This window comes from Propithecus coquereli, unplaced genomic scaffold, assembly GCF_000956105.1.
Source record: "Propithecus coquereli isolate 6110/MARCELLA unplaced genomic scaffold, Pcoq_1.0 Scaffold513, whole genome shotgun sequence".
NCBI lineage: Eukaryota > Metazoa > Chordata > Mammalia > Primates > Indriidae > Propithecus > Propithecus coquereli.
In genome coordinates, this window is record NW_012150986.1 from 417,971 (window position 1) to 435,939 (window position 17,969).

A 17,969-nucleotide genomic window follows, 5' to 3' on the forward strand; every position below is an offset into this window, starting at 1 on the left:
CCTAAAGGAGACTGCTGGTTTCCCAGTTGTTTACTTTTTTGGATAGAAAGGACCAGAATGACCATTTCTCACTAAATAATTATTATTTGCTCAAGTTTAAGTGACTCCCCTGGCTTCAGGCTTTCTGCCTTATAATTCAATCACCTTAGTCTTTTTCTTTAAGAAGACTTCTCACCATCAACACAAATGCTGCCTCTTAAGGCTATTTTTCTCTAGCAAACTGATTGCAGGCCATAAAGATCTTCAATAGCAATTAGATTTTATTGTTCTCATCTCATTTATGTACATAGGAGACATCCAAATGTAAAATGCACATATCTTCTGACTTAGCAATTCCCCTTCTATCTAGGAATTTATCCCACAGAAGTGTTCATGTATGGGAGCAAGGACACATGTACACCAATACTAATTTGCAGCATGATTTAAAGTAGCAAAATAATGGGCAAAACCTACACACCAGACTGGTTAAATAAAAAATGATGCAGCCATATAGCACACGGCAGGACAAGCATATGGATGACATTCCTGTACATTGATATGGAATGATCAGTACAAAAAGCAAGATGGGAACAGCATCTCAAGTATGTTACCATATGTATTTTTTAAAAAGGAAATATATATCTATACATATGTTTGGGTAGGTGGGTATACACACAAACACACACACACACACACTCACAATCTCTGAATGAATAACAAAAGAAATAAATCACACTTTGGGAGGCAGAGGACAGAGGATCACTTGAGGCCAGGAGTTCAAGACCAGCCTGAGCAACATAGAGAGACCCTGTCTCTACAAAAAATTAAAAACTTAGTTGGGTGTGGTGGCATATGTCTGTAGTCCTAGCTACTCAGGAGGCTGAGGCAGGAGGATCACTTGAGCCCAGGAGCTCAGGCTGTAGTGGGCTATGATGGTGCTTTTGAATAGTCACCGCACTCTAGCCTGGGCAACATAGAGAGACCCAATCAAAAGAAGGAAGGAAGGGAGGGAAGAAGAAAGGGAGGGACAGATGGATAGATCAAGGTAGTTGCCTCTGGGGAAGGGAACTAACACGAGAAGCAATTCTGTACCTTTTCTGCAGGGCTTAACTTTTCACCCTGTGAATAATTTTTTTAAAATACATGCACACGCGCACACACACATACACACACACAGAGTAAAGAACAGTTATCAAAGAATTAACCTTGCCAAGGCTATCTAACAGTGACACCTACTGGTAACATCACTTCCTAGCCCATGGTATATCTTAAAAGAAAACTCATAGTTTTCCTGGGACAGCCATTTCAGCTATTAGTCAGGAAACATGTTTATATTAAAGGCTCATAAGGAACTCTTCATTGGCATTAGGCCCTCGGAGCATAAGACTTAAAAGTACCATCTGGCTGGTAAGTTATGGTTCATTATGGTTTGAATCGCAAGCTATAAAAAAGAGTGAAGAATATTTCTACATCCTTCCATGCGGTGATCTCCAGCATATAGCATTAAGTGAAAAAAGCAAGGCAGGAAAAAAATGTGAAGAGTATACTACCATTCATCTAAGAAGAGGAAGGGGTTACAAATGGACCTACAGTTTTACTTATATTTAAAAAATGGAAAGATAACCCAAGGGAGGAAAAAAAAAAAAAAGAATGAATGGTTGCCATAAGAAAAGGGAGGGAATAGAACTAGATTTCTCTAAATCAGTGATTCTCAACCCCGGTGATTCTGCCCCTGCCCCCAGGGGACATTTGGCAATATCTGGAGGTAGTTTTAGTGTCATAATTGGGGGAGATGCTACTGGCATCTAATGGGTAGAGGCCAGAGATGCTACCTAACATCCTACAATGCACAGGACAGCCTGCACACACAAGTATCATCTGGCCAAAAATGTCAATAGTGCAAATCATATATCTGATAAGGAGCTTGTATCTAGAATATATGAAGAACTCTTACAATGCAATAATAAAAATACAAATAGCCCACTTTACAAATGGGCAAAGGATGTGAATAGACATTTCACCAAAGAAGATGTACAAGTGGTCTATAAGCACATGACAAGATGCTCAACATCCTTACTCATCAGGGAAACACAAATCAAAACCACAATAAGATACCACTACATACCCACTAGGATGGCTATAATCAAAGACAGACAATAACAAATGTTCACAAGGAACTGGGAGCCGCCTACATTGTTGGTGGGAAAGTAAAATGTTGCAGCCACTTTGGAAAACAGTCTGGCAGTTCCTCAAAGGGTTAAACATAGAATTACTATATGACCCAGCAATTCCACTCCTAGGTGAAAGGAAAACACACATCCACACAAAAACTTGCACATGAATGTTCATAGCAGCATTATTCATAATAGCCAGAAAGTGGAAACAACCCAAATGTCCATCAATGGGTGAATGGATAAATAAAATGCGGTATATCCATACAATGGAATATTAATCAGCAATAAAAAGAAACAAAGTACCAATGCATGCTACAACATAGACAGACCTTGAAAACAATATGCTAAGTAAAAGAAACCAGTCACAAAAAGCTACATATTATATGATTCCATTTATGTGAAATGACTAAATTAGGCAAATCTATAAAGGCAGAAAGTAGATTAATGGTCACCTAGGGCTAGGGGGATAGGAAACTTGGGGGTTTCAGCTAAGGGGTGTGGGGTTTCTTTTTGGAATAATGAAAATGGTCAGAAATTGATTGTGGCGATGGTCGCACAGATCCGTGAATATGCTAAAAGCCATTGGATTATACACTGTAAATGGCTATATTTTGCGGTATGTGAATTATATCTCAATAAAGCTGTTTAAAAAACCAGTCACAACTGTGAGGTGCATGCTCTATTAGAGGTGGGTGCCTGGCAGGAGGGACACTGTGGGCATGCACAGGCAGCTGGTGACCAGGCAGATCAAAGGCCAATCACAACAGCACAGAGTGTGCCCGTTAGTGGTGAGCATGGTAGCATGGGCACAGAAGCCAGAGGCAGGGAAAGAAAAGAAATCAGGAAAGGCTTCCAGGATGAATAGGGAGTTGCTGGTAACCAAGTCGTTGGGTTTTTTTTTTTTTTCTTATTAAATTCTTCACTGGTTTTATTGCAATTCCAGGGGGAGGGAGATTTTAGGCAGGGGGACACCTCAGGCTACATCTGAAAAAACTAGTTCGGATTGTCCAAACATAAAACCCAGAGCATGGGAGGAATCAGGATGGCATGAGATGAATTAGCAAAGCAGGTGGCAGGGTACAATGGCCTTCGGGACCCAGCCAAGAATCCCCAACTGAATATTTTAAGGGAAAAGGGATTGGTGGGAGATGCGGGCTGGCAGCACAGTGATTGACGCTTTGTTCTGGAAAGACAGATGACCACCAATGTGGAAAATAAGCAGACCGGGGATGAGTCTAGAGACAGGACAGGTCATGTATTTATACTACATGTTATAAGTTGTTGTCACAGCCAATTTAATCCTTTCCTAAACATTAAGCTTGAAAACCAGCAAAGAGAAATCGGTCCAGGATTGTGTCTGTCTTCAAGGGACAAGTGACAAGATGGACTACTGAGAACAAAGCGGTTTGGTGTAAAAGTAATAATGATAATAATAAATTCATATATAATTTAAAATGTTCTAATGTTGTAAAGAAAAAAATAATAATAATAGCCCCCTATGCGTTTAGGCAAGGACCAGGAACCAAACGACAATGACTGGACCTAGAAAGATAAACAAGCCACTTACCACAGGAACTGGGGTATTTGGCTCAAATTCTGTGGAATGAGCATCTGAAGATTTAAAAAAGAGGTCAATAATTCACCAATATTGCTGAAAAATATTTGAAGTGATAAAAAAAAATTTTCTTAATAAATGGTTATTAGCAAACCTCGAACTTACCTTTCAAGTTAAGCCGATTTCTTGCAAACTCTATCACTGCTAGTTGCATCCCAAGGCAAACTCCTATTTTTAAAAGCACACATACAAAGCAAATGAACAAATTGTGTATTTAATCAGATTTTCTGTTCATTTGTTCGCTGCCTGTCCACTCTGCCTAGAATGCAGACTCTGAGAGAGCAAGATTCTGCCTGGTTTGCTCCTTCCTGCCCCTCAGAAGGCCCCTGGCAGACAGCAGGGCAGGGACTCAGACTACCAAGAAGCCACCTAAGCCCCGGAGTTGACGAAGAAGGAACGTGAGGTCAGAAAAGGCAGAAAAGCAGAAGGCAAGGGTCCAAAGGGCAAATCTGTCACCTTCTACATTTGTCCCTAACTCTAGGTGTCTGTCTGGGCTGCAGGGCTGTCGCAGAGCCCTGGTTCCTTCAGAGGCCATCTAACAACACCCCAAGTCAAGAAGGAGTCTCAGTGTCCCTCTTCTCAAGGTGATTCCACAGCCATAAATATGGGCTTGGCCAGAGGGCAAGGACCTAAAGGACATCAGTCAGGCTGCTGGGGGTGAGGGGTTAAGCCCTCCAGGGTGGGCTTGAGCATGGTGGGCAGCAGGGAAGGAGACACAGAAGGGAACCGAGGGAGAAAGGGAGAGGACCGAATGGCCCAGGCCACTGCCAGGGGCTGCTCCGAGGCCCAGCTCCACATCCCCAGCAATCCCCTCCACTAAACAAATGCCAACGAGCATCGCAGGTGCTTTCACGGACACACATAAGGTACACAGGGGACACAAAGGAGGGTGCAATCAATATATCGGGGACACCAGAATGAAAGTCAATAAGCAGGAAACAGCTTAGTGCTTGGGGGGACTTCAGGAAGTTCCATATGGCTGGGACATAATGAGATACTGTGTTACAGAGAAAGCTAAAGACTTGCAAACCATTCTATACCGTGAAAATTCTCTTAGGAACACCAGCCACCTTTAGGCAGAAACCAAGCTTAGACAGAAACTTCAAAAGAAAACACATGGCCCGTAAGAGCTTAGACAGGTAAAAAACAAAGTGTCAAAGTAACTACTCCTGGCTTCTCTTTTGAAAACGGATCCCAAGAGGAGAGAGTCTAGAAAGCTAATCAAAGAGCAGGTCATGGGGTAAATAAACAGCCTGCTGACAGTAAAATCCCCCCCAGTCGGCTCACAAACCCACCGATCCACCCGTCCACAGCCCAGCGGGAAAGGCAGCCTCTCCACACCCCTCCAGCCCAAATCCCCAGCTTGCAGGGCCGCCTCTGCCACATCAAGGTCCCATTTCATCTGGCTTCACTGGTACAACGGCCATGCTTTGCAATTTGAACAAAAGCATTAGAAAGGCCCAACTCTGCCAAACCTTAACGGAGCTATTCCTGTGACCCTGGATGGTCTTTCTGCATTCTTTCTTCCAGAATGAGCAGATGAGGTGCAACTTTAACAGTTTTTCTTATCGGAAAGACTATTGTGGAATTCCGTTGAATGGTTCTCTGCTTGAAGTGGTGAGGGCACGGGTTGGGGTGGGAACCCGAGAAGGCAAGAGCAACTGCAGTAGAGACTTTCCTCGGCACCCTGCCACCCAACCAGAACAGTAGCAAACGTTTCCCGTAAAGGGTCAGATAGTAAAGATTCTAGGCTTTGCAGGCCATAGGGTCTCAAACGCTACCATTGCCCCACAAAAGCAGCCACAGACAATATGCAAATGAATTGGTGTGGCTGTGTTCCAATAAAGCTTTATTTATAAAAGCAGACTGCCAGCTTGATCTGGCCCTTGGAATACAGTTTGCTGACCCTGTAACAGACTATTTGGGGCCTGAATTTTCATGTCTGAGTTCACACTTTCACAATAACAAACCTTCAGTGTTACCCCTAGTAGGTTTCAAAATCTATTAATAATAGGATCAATAAACATGAGTTTTACCCAGAAAAGGAATCTTCTTTGCCCTTGCCCAAGAAATCGCCTGGAGTTTTCCCAATGTTCCTCTGATTCCAAAGCCTCCGGGCACAAGAATACCACTGAAATCAACACAAGATGAGGGTAAATTTGACTACCCATTATTTTTATTTTTAAAACTTGTGTTTTCAGCCTTTCACGCAATGCTTGGTGCAATCACTAGTGAATATGTTTGAGGTCTACTTTTAGAATCGATTACATGATATCACATCCTGAACTTTCTTCCTGAAATCCTCCCAATGTTATGAACAAGTTGAGACAATTTCTCACAGCTGACTTTGATATGTATTTTCTGATAAGTCTTTGTGGTACCACAGCATAGTAACTGGGAAATTCAATTCAATTAAGAATGCCACTGAGAGAAAAATCTGAATAAAAATAGGTGAAGGTTCTTTCAAAGCACTACTATAAAAATGTTAAGATCTCTCACATCATCGGAAAGAATCAAATGGATAAAATCAGCCTAAGATTTCAATTGTTAATTAAGCAGTGGCAAATGAAATTTCCTGGCTAGAAGACAATTTAGAAACCTTCTAGGCAAACACTCTCAGATGAAACCAGGAGGATCATGCTACATTCACAACACAATGCTGCCCCCAAGAGCTCTGTCGATTACTTACAAAATAAAACCTAGAACCAAAACATGTGAAAGAGAAAATATACTCAAGAAAGGTTATCATTCTTGTACTTTAACTTTGCATATGTAAGATCTCTGTATCTTTCAGGAGAATCAACACACTTTCCCTCCAATTCAATACTCCCATCCTCCCCAAATAAAGCCATTTCCACTGCACATGCCACCAACATTAACATGGCACATTTCAAAGCAATGCAGCAGGAATGCAACACAACCACCTGCAAAGACTGCAAGTACTCTAAACTACCTTTCAAAATGCATGAAAATTAGTAAATGGGATAAATTCAATCATTATGGAAAAAGCACAATGGCATTGTCCTAACTGGTGTGGATGGTCCCTGGTACTCACTCAGCTTTGCATAGCTTCTGCCAAGCTACGTGGAATCTCACAGGGTCCTCGGTTTCAGTGATCTGCTCCAGATCAATGGAGTCTATGTACTGAAAAACATCCAACAGATAAAAAAAATTAAAAAAAAAACACTGAAAAGTACTAGCACCATGTAACTATGACCCAAGTACTCATTAATTACTTATTATGCAAACACTGTACTAGGTACTGGGGATAAAAAACACGATCTCTGTCTCGTGGCTATTATGAAACCAATGAGCAGGCGTCCACACTGTAGTGTGACAATGGCTGTGACGGCAAAGATGGGGATGCTGTGGAAGTAACTAGGAGCCACATCTCATCGAGAACTGGACACTGCAGGAAAGAAGGGAAGGAGTGAGGTCAGGGACAAGCTCTGGGGAGGTGACATCCAAGAAGCTGGGCCCCGAGGATGAGTAGAGGCAGGATGAGCTCAGGGGTGTGTGTTGGAAGGCCCCAGGGAACGTGCGTGGGAGATGAGGAGAGAAGGGGAGAAGGGCCTGAAATCTCAGGCAAAGGCACCACTCCTATGAAACCTCAGAGGAAAGAGAGAAAGTAGTGGCCACTCTGGAAAGACCTGATTGGTTGGGGGGAAAAGGTGTGAGGCTGAGAAGCCATGACACAGAGTTTACAATTGAAGCCCCTTGCAGCGGACTGAATGTTTGTGTCTCCCCAAAATTCGTATGTTGAAATCCCAACTCCCGAGGGGATGATATTAGGAAGTGGGGCCTTTGGGCGGTGATTAGGTCAAAAGGGCAGAATCCCCGTGAATACAGTCAGTGTCCTTATAAAAGAGACTTCAGAGACCTCCCTCGCAGCTGCTTCTGCCACACAAGGATAGAACCAGAAGCTGGCCATCTGCAACCCAGAAGAAGGCCCTCACCGGAACACAGCCGTGCTGGCACCCTGACCTTGGACTTCCAGGCTCCAGAACTGTGAGAGAGAAATGTCTGCTGTTTGTAAGGCACCCGGCCTGTGGTACTTTGTTATAGCAGCCAGAACGGACTGCGACACCACTGAAAGGTCTTACGTAAAGGGCTGACAGGAACAGAGAGAACTGAGTGGTTTTAGAAAGATCACTCTGGTACAATTTGGAAAATAGAGGGAAGACCGGCAGCTGGAAAGCAGCCAGGAAGCTGCTGCAGCCATCCAGGCAAGATAAACAAAGACACCCTGTCCTTAACAGGAATATGACAAGGTCATGATTCAAACAGTCCTCAGTAGAAGCTAATGTCGCTGAATTCTATGAGATGAAGCATCATGTACACCGATTCCTATGTACCTAACAATCCCTGTGCAGCTAGATTATTTTAGTATTTCTTTTATGAAAATGACTATCTGAATATATCTTCAGATACAAAATTTTAGAGCCTTTATAAAATTTGCATTATGGCCATTTTTCTAATGTCATTTTCTTTTTTCTGTATGAGGGTTGGGGACGTGGAGGAGTGGGAGGAACGGGAAGTGACCTATTCCTTAGAAAGCCAAAAATAAAAACTGATTGGGAGAGAAAGAGGCTAAAAAGGGGAGAGAAAACAGTCAGCTAGGTCCTAAGCTAATATCGAAATGGAAGTCACAAAATTTCTTTAACGTATAAACGGATCTTTTTATTCATCATAGAAAGGTTTTGCCATTTAAATCAAGAGGATAAGGCTTGCTTAAACCACGATGTACGCATATCAAATATCATTAAATATAAATTTGGATATGCAAAGCCTAATTTCAGAAATGTGCCTTAAACCTGCCTGCAGAAAACAGTTAACACAGCACACGTCACTGCTGTCCTTGGAAATGCCTGCTACAAGATTGGTCCTTGGTCGGCATCTGGAAACTTGGATATGGGGAGGGTCCCCACCACTCCAAGAACTGATAAGAGTGGCTCATTGTGCCTGAAGTGTTTGTACAAACAACACCATTTATGCTGAGCTTCCTGCTGGGAGTCTGGAATTCTGGTACACAGTAGGCAGAGGATGCCTGTGTGACCAACGTCCAATAAAAGCCCTGGGTACTGAGTCTCTAATAAGCTTCCCTGGTAGATGGCACGTCACATATATTATTACAACTCACTGGGGGATTAAGTTCAATTTATGAGACTCCACTAGGCAAGGGCTCTTGAAAGCTTGCACCTGGTCTTCCCCAGACTTCGCCCTGTGCAACTTTTCTCTTTAATGATTTTGCTTTGTATTCTTTGACTATAATAAACCTTAGCCCTAAGTATGACCATATGTGAGTCCTGTGAGTCATTCTGGTAAATCACAGAACCTAGGAGTGGTCGTAGGGACCCTTCAACACAACCTGCCTCTCTGGAACACAAGATATTGGAGTAAATGACTGAAGCAGCCAGAAGACTAGGCCAGGACTCACCATCAGCTTCAACTTGTGGTTGATGGCCAAGGCTGAGTGCTCCAGGGCTTTGAACACGGAAGCGTAGCAGTCCCTGAGCTTGGTGTATTTGCCAACCAGGGCTATGGAGCATGTTTTCTGTAACCTTTCATATCTGGGAAGGAAGACAAGCTCAAAGTTAGATGCATGTAACAGAACATCACCAAAATAACAGTGGCAGCCACCGCTCTTATTCCAAGGCACTTTTAAAACCTTTGGAGCAGACAAGCCTTACAGTTGATGTACTTGACTCAACCTCCCCCCCTCAAAGAACCAAAATCTGTTCTCCAAACAGACTTCGAAATCATAAGAAATTCCAGTGTTGGCTTACATAAGCGGATATAAATCTGAGTAAATCAGAGAAAAAGTTAAAAGCATTAACAATAAAAAATTCAAAAGCCATCTCCATTTCATAAACATGAGCTGTTCTTAAATTATTATAATAGTTTATCAGGTGACATTGTATAAGAAAAATGCATTCTGCCTGTCAATAGGAAACATTCCACTATTAACTCTGTAAGGTGACATTGTATAAGAAAATGCATTCAAAGTGTCTGCATTTAAAATTGTTACATTCCCAGCTGGCCCACAAAAGTCTGGTTATTCATGGCAAGCCTGAAGAATGGTGCTAAGAGAACGATTTAAAATATTACAAGCCATTTAGATCATTTTTATGAGAAAAATTCCATTCTACAGAAGACACTCAATCACATTTTACCATTAGAGTACAATCTTTAGTGTTGCTTTTGTCAGGAAATCTGTCCAAAGAATATGAAAAATATCTGGTCTGGTATTAAGTATGTGGAAATGTCATCTTGGGGCTAAAGATGTTTTAGGGCCTTGAAGCAAACCCTTCCCCAAACACCTTAGAAAAATGTTACTGTGATGAAGGATATCCCTGTTTCATATCATCATCTGCAAAGAGTGCAAGAGAAATGGGATCTCAAAACAGGCTACATGCAGAAAAATGCGCAAGCAGCTAAGTCAAAACTGACAGGAAAGGTGACTTTCTGCGAAGGTGACTAAAGAACCCGAGAGGAGGCTGGTAACCCTTACTTCATTTTATGTTGCTGTGGAGATTCTGCAGCTGCCTGTGCCTCTTGCCACCTCCCATTAAGGATGCAGGTAACAGAAAGCAAGTTGATAGCAAGCCAAGTATCAGAGATGACGCCAGAGGCAGGCAGTCACGGTCACATTTGAGCAGGGTCAAGGAGGACGCAGCTGGATGGAGTCGATACTATCGCTCACTCAAGTGTGGTCTTCCCAGGAGAGGAGTCGTTGCTGGGTAGTGGGTAGGACAGGTGAGTGCACTGGGTCCCGCCTCCCGGAGAGGGGGCCCGCTTGCAGGAAGGTGCCCTGGGCCCACCCTCGTACTCTCCTTCCCTCTCGGACCTGCATGTGTCTCCCTCATGTGTCCCCATCGGCCAGCGGCCCTCAGCGGGGTGTGTGAGGTAAGCCTCAGACACCACTGTGAGCTGCTGGGGGAGGAGGGGAGTCAGCTTTGCAGGCCCATCCCCCACAGGCAGAGGTGAACGGGAGGAGGTAGAGGGCTGTCCCTACCTTGGACTGGGATCCCAGGCGAGCTCCCCGACCCTAGGTTCACCAGAGCCCCTGGCCTCTGAGCAGCATTGGGCCTCCATGATGAAGGCTGCTCCTTTGACCTCTGTTTGCCTCCTTGCATCTCTCTACAGGCTGTACCAAAGGGACAGCAGCTAAAGAATGGACACTGCACACTGCCATTACTAATTAACAGCCATTACTGCCAACGTGATGCAGAGGGACCAACGCACAATACCTCCTATGCTTGAGGATGGTAGTGAGTTGAATGACAGTCCCCCTAAAAATATTTGTCCCCCACAACCTGTGAATATGACCTTGTTTGGAAAAAGGGTCTTTGCAGATGCAATTAAGCCTCTCCAGATGAGATGACCCTGGATTAGGGCAAGCCCTAAATCCAAAGACAAGCATCCTTATAAAAGAAGAGAAGAGGAGAAGACAGGAGGGAGAAGGTGACGCGAAGATGGAGGCAGAGAGTGGAGTGACGCAGCCACAAGCCGAGCAATGCCAAGTGTTGCCAGCAGCCACCAGAAGCTGGGAGAGAGGCGTGGGACAAATTGTTCAGAGGCAATTCCTGTGGATGCCTTGATTTTGGGCTTCCGACCTCCAGGACTGTTAGAAAACACATTTCTGTTGTTTTAAGCCACCCAGTTTGTGGTCATCTCCCACGACCGCCACAGGAAACAAATACAAAGCCCACACATTTGGCTTTAGAAAGCATAGAAGCATACAGTATAATTTACAGCTATTTCCAGTAAAAAGAGTTAAAATATTAAAATTACTAGTGCTTAAAGAGGATCAGCCCCAAACTACTCAGAAAGTTCCTACAAAATGAGTGATTCCATATTCCATAAGCATCATGGAGGGCAGGGGATTGATTGTACCATCACTCATTAGAGAACCTAACTTTAGAAGCTGCCCTTTATTCCCAATTTTATTTGTACCAGAAAGGCTAAAGCATTTTTTAAAACCTTTAAGTGAAGCCGGGTGGGGTGGCTCACGCCTGTAATCCTAGCACTCTGGGAGGCCGAGGCGGGAGAATCACTCGAGGTCAGGAGTTCGAGACCAGCCTGAGCAAGAGCCAGACCCCGTCTCTACTAAAAATAGAAAGAAATTATCTGGACAACTAAAAAACTATATAGAAAAAATCAGCCAGGCATGGTGGCGCATGCCTGTAGTCCCAGCTACTCGGGAGGCTGAGATAGGAGGATCACTCGAGCCCAAGGAGTTTGAGGTTGCTGTGAGTTAGGCTGAGCAGACTCTGCCTCAAAAAAAAAAAAAAAAAAAAAACTTTAAGTGAAAGAGCAAGATAACTTCAATCTGATTAGTCATCTACCAAGGTCAGTGGTTTTGTCACCATTAAATCATTTTAATTATTGTGACCAACATCAGCAACCAATGCTTAGTGCCTAACTCCATGTTAAGTCCTTACATATTTTCTCTCATAACTGCTGCTAGGTGGGCACTGGTATCCCCCATTCTGTATGGACAGGAGAACAAGCCCAGAGAGGCTAAGTAATCCATCCAAATTCACACAGCTAGTAAGAGCGAGAGCCGGGATCTGAATCCAGAGCCTACCTATGTCACTGCTGCACCCACTGATTCTGTCCTAAGCTGCACAAGAAGTCAGGCAGCCTGTGACTGTGCAGTCACACTTTAACTATGCTTAGTAAAAGAAAACAAGTGATGGGGGTTTAATGTCCATATGACTTCAAATTAGACAAAACTTGCTTACATTCATATGGCTAACTTAAAGCCAAAACCTATCAGGAGTTTTAATAAAGACGCTGAATAGTTAATAACTGCAGGATGGAACAATGGCATGACCAAAACTTCCCATTCAAAAAGGTTTTCTTCAGGAAATGTTAGCCAAATCTTAAAACAAAACAAAACAAAAAGCCTACAATATTTAAAACTGTCCAAAATATTCAGAAACCAAGAAATAAACTAATGAATCAAAATCCTTCCAGCTTTTAAAAAATTCCTTCCAGAATCCGAATTCCTTCAATTCATTTTGGCTTAAGTACAACAAAATCAAAGGCTCTAGAAATCTTCAAAGAATACAGTAAAACATCATAACAGTGTGCCGCATTGTTAGACACATCCAGACCAAAACATACACATAAGAATGCCAAAGATGACGTGCTTACTCTTTAAAGTAGGTCTTAGTCCTACCCTCAAACCCAAGAATTCTTAAAAATTACATAAGTAACTCCTTTCACATACCTGTCAGCCATATTTCTCCACTTGAAAAGCAAATTACTTGCAGAATCACCAATGGGCAGGTCCAATCTCTCTTTAAAATATTTAACAATGCCTTGTTCCTCCAAAAGCACAGGCACTCGGTATGTGGAAGAAACATCATGGATACATATGACCTATTCAATGATGATAAAACACCATACTTAGACGGATCGACTCAAACACGTCAAATATGCCACAAGAATGAGACGAAACTCAAGAGAAACTGGCAGTTTATTTACACTGATTTAAAAAAAACAAACAAAAAAAGAAAACCCAGCAACCTAAACAAGAGTCAGAATTAACACATGGTTAGTTTGACTTAATTACAAAACTCTTTGAATTCATTATCCTACTCCTGGAAGCATGGATGCCATGGTATAATAAAAAAAAAAAATACGAATATACATATAATCTGGTCTTTGTCCCCAGTTCCTGACACAGAGCTTCAAAAATCCTCAGCGTTTCCTGAGTGCTAGCAGTGTCTTTGTTATGCAAATGGAGACTCCAGGTGGCCCCTAGATAGCTTCAGGATGGGGCTGGTCACCAAAAAAACCAGCCCGGTGATTAGAGGGCTGGAATGCCAAGCCACCGACCTGACTTCTAGGGAGGGAAGTGGGGCGGGGGGCGGCGGGGGGGCTGGAGACTGAGTTCAGCCAAATGGCCAATGATTCAATCAATCGTGCCTACATAATAAAACTCCAATAAAAACTGGAGACCAAGGCTCAGGGGAGCTTCTCAATTGCTGAATACATTAAGGTACCAGGAGAGTGGCGCACCCTGACTCAAAAAAAGCTCCTGTGCTCGGGACCCTCCTATACCTTGCCCTCTGTATCTCTTCATCTGGCTGTTCGTTTGCACCCTTTGTAATAAAACAGTCATTGTAAATATAGCACTTTTCTGAGTTCTGTGCGTCACTCCAGTGGACTGTCAAACCCAAGGGGATTGTGGGAAGCCCCAAATTTGTAGTCAGCCGGCAGGAGCATGGGTAGCTTAGGGACACTGGAAACTTGTGGCAGGTGTCTGAAGAGGGGGGCAGTCTTGTAAGGGATTGAGCCCTTAAACCTGTGGAGTCTGAGGCTCACTCTGAGTAGTTACTGTCAGAATTGAATGGCAAGACCCCCGCTGGTGTCAGAGAATTGGTGTTGGACCACAGAGATGCTTTATATGTCAATATCTAATACACAAGGCCCAAGGCACCATCTTCTAAGTCTGAGTCAAAGCAGTAGCATTGCATACATACACTTTGTCTTCTCAATGTGTATATTCAGTTTGTTTGTTCATTCATTTGTTGTTGCAGAAAGGGGCAACCTTGCAAACATAACAGGAAAACACCTAATCCCACCATTTCCACAGTAACGGTTAAAGATCAATCCTGTGAGTTCTCTCACTAACAGGCACCCTGCAGGAGTTCTGTTTTGCACAACTTCTGAAAAGAGCTGAATAGATGGAAAAGAGATGTAAATCTCTCTCTTTAAAATTGTTTTTTGAGAATCTGCGTTTTACAGCCTAAAGAGTTCCTGAGTAAACAGCAGGAGAACAAGCTGCAGCCTCAACCATATGTGGAGGGCAGAGTCACATCTCCTGCAAAGGCTGGGAAACCAACTCTGGGACTTTGACGTCCTGCAGCAGCTTTTGTTATCGACTGACAGCCATCCTATTTTTTTTCCTCTTCCTCCCCCTTAAAATCAGCAAGCCACTTGGGCTCAGTGCTGGCACCCCCTTCTCTTTCTTTGGGATGCCAGCTATCATCTCCCCCTGCTCTCTTTCCCTCCCCGCTCTCACTCTCGCACTCTTTGTCTCCTCTAAGAATATAAAATAAATTTTACTTCTATATATCCTAATCTCTGCATGAGAAATCTTTCTCTCCCCGCAGTGTGAGCACCTACTAGGCTTTCCACCCTAACAGCTGCTACTGTAGTTGCTTTTGTCTGCAACCTTGTTCCCTGCTCCCTTCATTTGGGTAAATTTACAAGCACAGCTCGACCACAGTAAAATTAATTACACCTGCTGGAGGAGAAGCGCACTTTTAAATACCAGGAGGTGCCTGGCTGGGGTCGTTTTTCACACCTTCTCAAGTATTAATACATCCAAGGGGCTGCTTGCAGCCATTTAAGGATCTACCATATCCTAAGGAAATGCCAAAAAATGTTCTGCAAACTCTGTGTTCAGTATCCCCAACACCTAGCTATAAAATCAAGGGTTCCTGAGCTGTTTGAATATTGCCAACTTGATACTCAGACTACAGTGCCTCACTCATGCGTTCACCGATGCAATTCAAAGTGCTGAGATGTCACTGATGGGGGGGGTGCTCCATCCCAATTATTCATTAAAACTAAATCTCCAGAGAGCCACAATTCCCACAAGTGGAAATAATGGAATGCAGAGCTATTTACTCATTTATCCTCCAAGCCAGAGAGAGATTTTTTCAAATATCCTGACAATAGGCCACATCCAAAGAGAAGCCTCTAGCCTTCTCCATCCCCTCCTCAGTAATCCAGATGAGAAGAGCTTTAAATGCAAATTCACCAGGACTCATGAAAAGGCTGGAACTCAGAAGTGGGAGAATTAACTCATATCAGAAAAAATGATGTGATGAAAAATGTCTAATAAACTAACGTGTGGACTGATGGGACCGTGCATTCTTCAGAATCTATAGTTACATAGACTCTATATGGTCTAAAGTTTAGACTGTATCTTCTGTTCCCAGAGCTCTCAGCAATCCAACTCAAAAAGATTTATTCTCCTTCTATTTCAGAAACATTGAGCAAGTCATGTTTGCTAAATACACACAGAAAGTACTATTTACCAATAGGAAGGGTACCAGAAACAACTGAACAAAAACAGAATGGCATGACAAAATACAAATACAGAAGAGTCCCTTAAATCTGTCATCACATTTTTCATAATTTCAGACTTTTGCACTGACTCTGAAGCACCAGGCAGGGGGCCCTTCATCAGACTGCCTCCTGAGATCCAGAAATCCAATTTGATGGTTTTTGGACTTCAGAGAACCCAGAGCTAATTTGAAGAAAAGGTTTCTGCCAAACCTCATCCTTTTCCTGAGTGCCGTTTCTATTACTCTTTTTAAACTATAGCCAACTCTGATCCCTTGTACCCAAGGCTTATTGGAAACAAGAGACAGAGATAAGAGAAGGAAAGAAAAAAGAAAAGCTAGCTGTCAGAACACCCAGGGGGAAAGTCCTGCAGAACAGAGGACCTGAGCCCGAATCATGGTACAGTTTCTATAACAATGAAGTGAACTGAGGCCGCTGTTGCAATCAGAAGAGCTAGTGTGAATGTCAACGTACTCGTGTGGTTTGGGGTGAGTTAAGCTGCCACAGGTACAAAGGAGAAATGAGTGAAAGCAGTAAGTGTCCCCGAAAGAAAGACAGGATTGAGATCTTAGGGAAGCTTCACATGGTTTTCCCTCTAGAGGTTTGACAGTGAGTTAAAAAGCCCACCCTGGTTTTGTGCCTGTAACTTAAGAAGCAATCATGCAAAGAAACTTGCATCCTATCTAAGGAATCAGGAGTGTCAAGATTTTTCACTTAAGGGCTAGGGAGCCATGGTTGGATAGGAGTTCAACAATGCTTGCATAAATGTTTCCAAAATTAATACGATAATTGAAGAGATGCATCAGCAGAAGTGCCTGCCAGCCAACAAAATCTAAAGAGCAGCACCAACCTGTTCAGGGTTCACGTGACAAAACATAGAAATCTTCTCCTTCACTGCCATCTCGATGGGTGTTGAACTTCGGCAGACAATCTGTCAAAGCCAGTTATGAACAGGTCAGCAAGCAGGAACCCGGCTGTTCAAGGTGCCATTCATTTTCAGCAGGACACTATATTCATTTCTTTTTACTACAAGAGACTTTACCAAGCATGCACATGTTCACTGTGGGCACTCCACTGTACTATTAGAAATTGGTCTGAGCGCTAATATAAGTGAGTATGATCAAATTCAGCACAAATCTACCAGTAAGAGCTCGAAACATCAAAAAGTCTCTGGGGAACAAGGCTCACAAGTGTCGCTTCATTAGCTATAAGAAGAGAACTAGATCAGGGGTTGACAGATTTTTTCTCTAAAGGGCCAGATGGGAAAATTGTAGGTTCCCAGGTCATATGGTCGCTGTCTTGATCCTCTGACTGTGTGCAGTATTGCGGGGAGTTAGCTATGCTCCCAGCAAAAAATCGGGTCCCTTAGGCCGAGGTCATTGCAAAGGATAAGAAAATAATAGAAAATGAAAAATAATAGAAATAAAAGAATACACAGAGACGAGGTATAGTTTTATAGATTTATAAAGATAAAAGATAAAAGCGAGATACTCAGGGGACCTGTGATATCTCCGTCAATCACAAAGGCCAAGAGTGAAGTTTTACATGGGCATTTATAGGTACAGTGATCAGTTGCCAGGGGTAACAGATTTACATAACAACAGGTAGTTAGTCTTAGGTTAAAAGTTTTTCAAAAGGCTTCTTCAGATCCCTTAACTAACTCTATCTACGTGAACAAATGGTTACAAAATCTTTCAAAGACTAAGTTCTAAGGTAAATTTATCACTTAAGAGAAGGGTTAAACAGAGATATAGTGGCTCCATATTTTCTTTATCAAGTTATTGTGTATTGAGACAGGTAGTCAGGAGTTTAAGCAGGAACTGTCCCTTGAGCCAATTGCTTTTAGCCACAGGTGTCTGTCTATCTTTGATCAGCATTCACCCTGTGGCTCCTAGCAGACCTGCTTTGCCTTTCAAAGCAAGTCAGAACTACAGGTGCTGAGGATCCCAGCACCAACCTGGGAAACAGCCCCGCTATGATCTTTGAGATGCCCTCCTGAGGTGAAACAGCTTTTGATATGCAAACTAACACGTTCACATATTCCTTCAGGGCAAAGCTCTGCAAAACTCCTGGCACCGTTTATGTTTCTAATATAGTTATATTAATTTACG

General features: G+C 43.0%; 1 protein-coding gene across 1 annotated transcript in view; it reads right to left on the reverse strand.

Annotated features, from left to right (window-relative positions):
- CTPS2 (CTP synthase 2) overlaps positions 1 to 17,969 on the reverse strand; it is a 102,979-nt gene that overhangs the window by 57,089 nt on the left and 27,921 nt on the right. The window contains exons 7-13 of the mRNA XM_012656639.1: positions 16,709 to 16,789; positions 13,007 to 13,158; positions 9,206 to 9,338; positions 6,824 to 6,912; positions 5,805 to 5,899; positions 3,874 to 3,936; positions 3,721 to 3,764 (exon numbers count right to left, since the gene is read on the reverse strand). Coding sequence (XP_012512093.1) covers positions 3,721 to 3,764; positions 3,874 to 3,936; positions 5,805 to 5,899; positions 6,824 to 6,912; positions 9,206 to 9,338; positions 13,007 to 13,158; positions 16,709 to 16,789 — 657 coding nt within the window. The remainder of the gene's footprint in view (positions 1 to 3,720; positions 3,765 to 3,873; positions 3,937 to 5,804; positions 5,900 to 6,823; positions 6,913 to 9,205; positions 9,339 to 13,006; positions 13,159 to 16,708; positions 16,790 to 17,969) is intronic.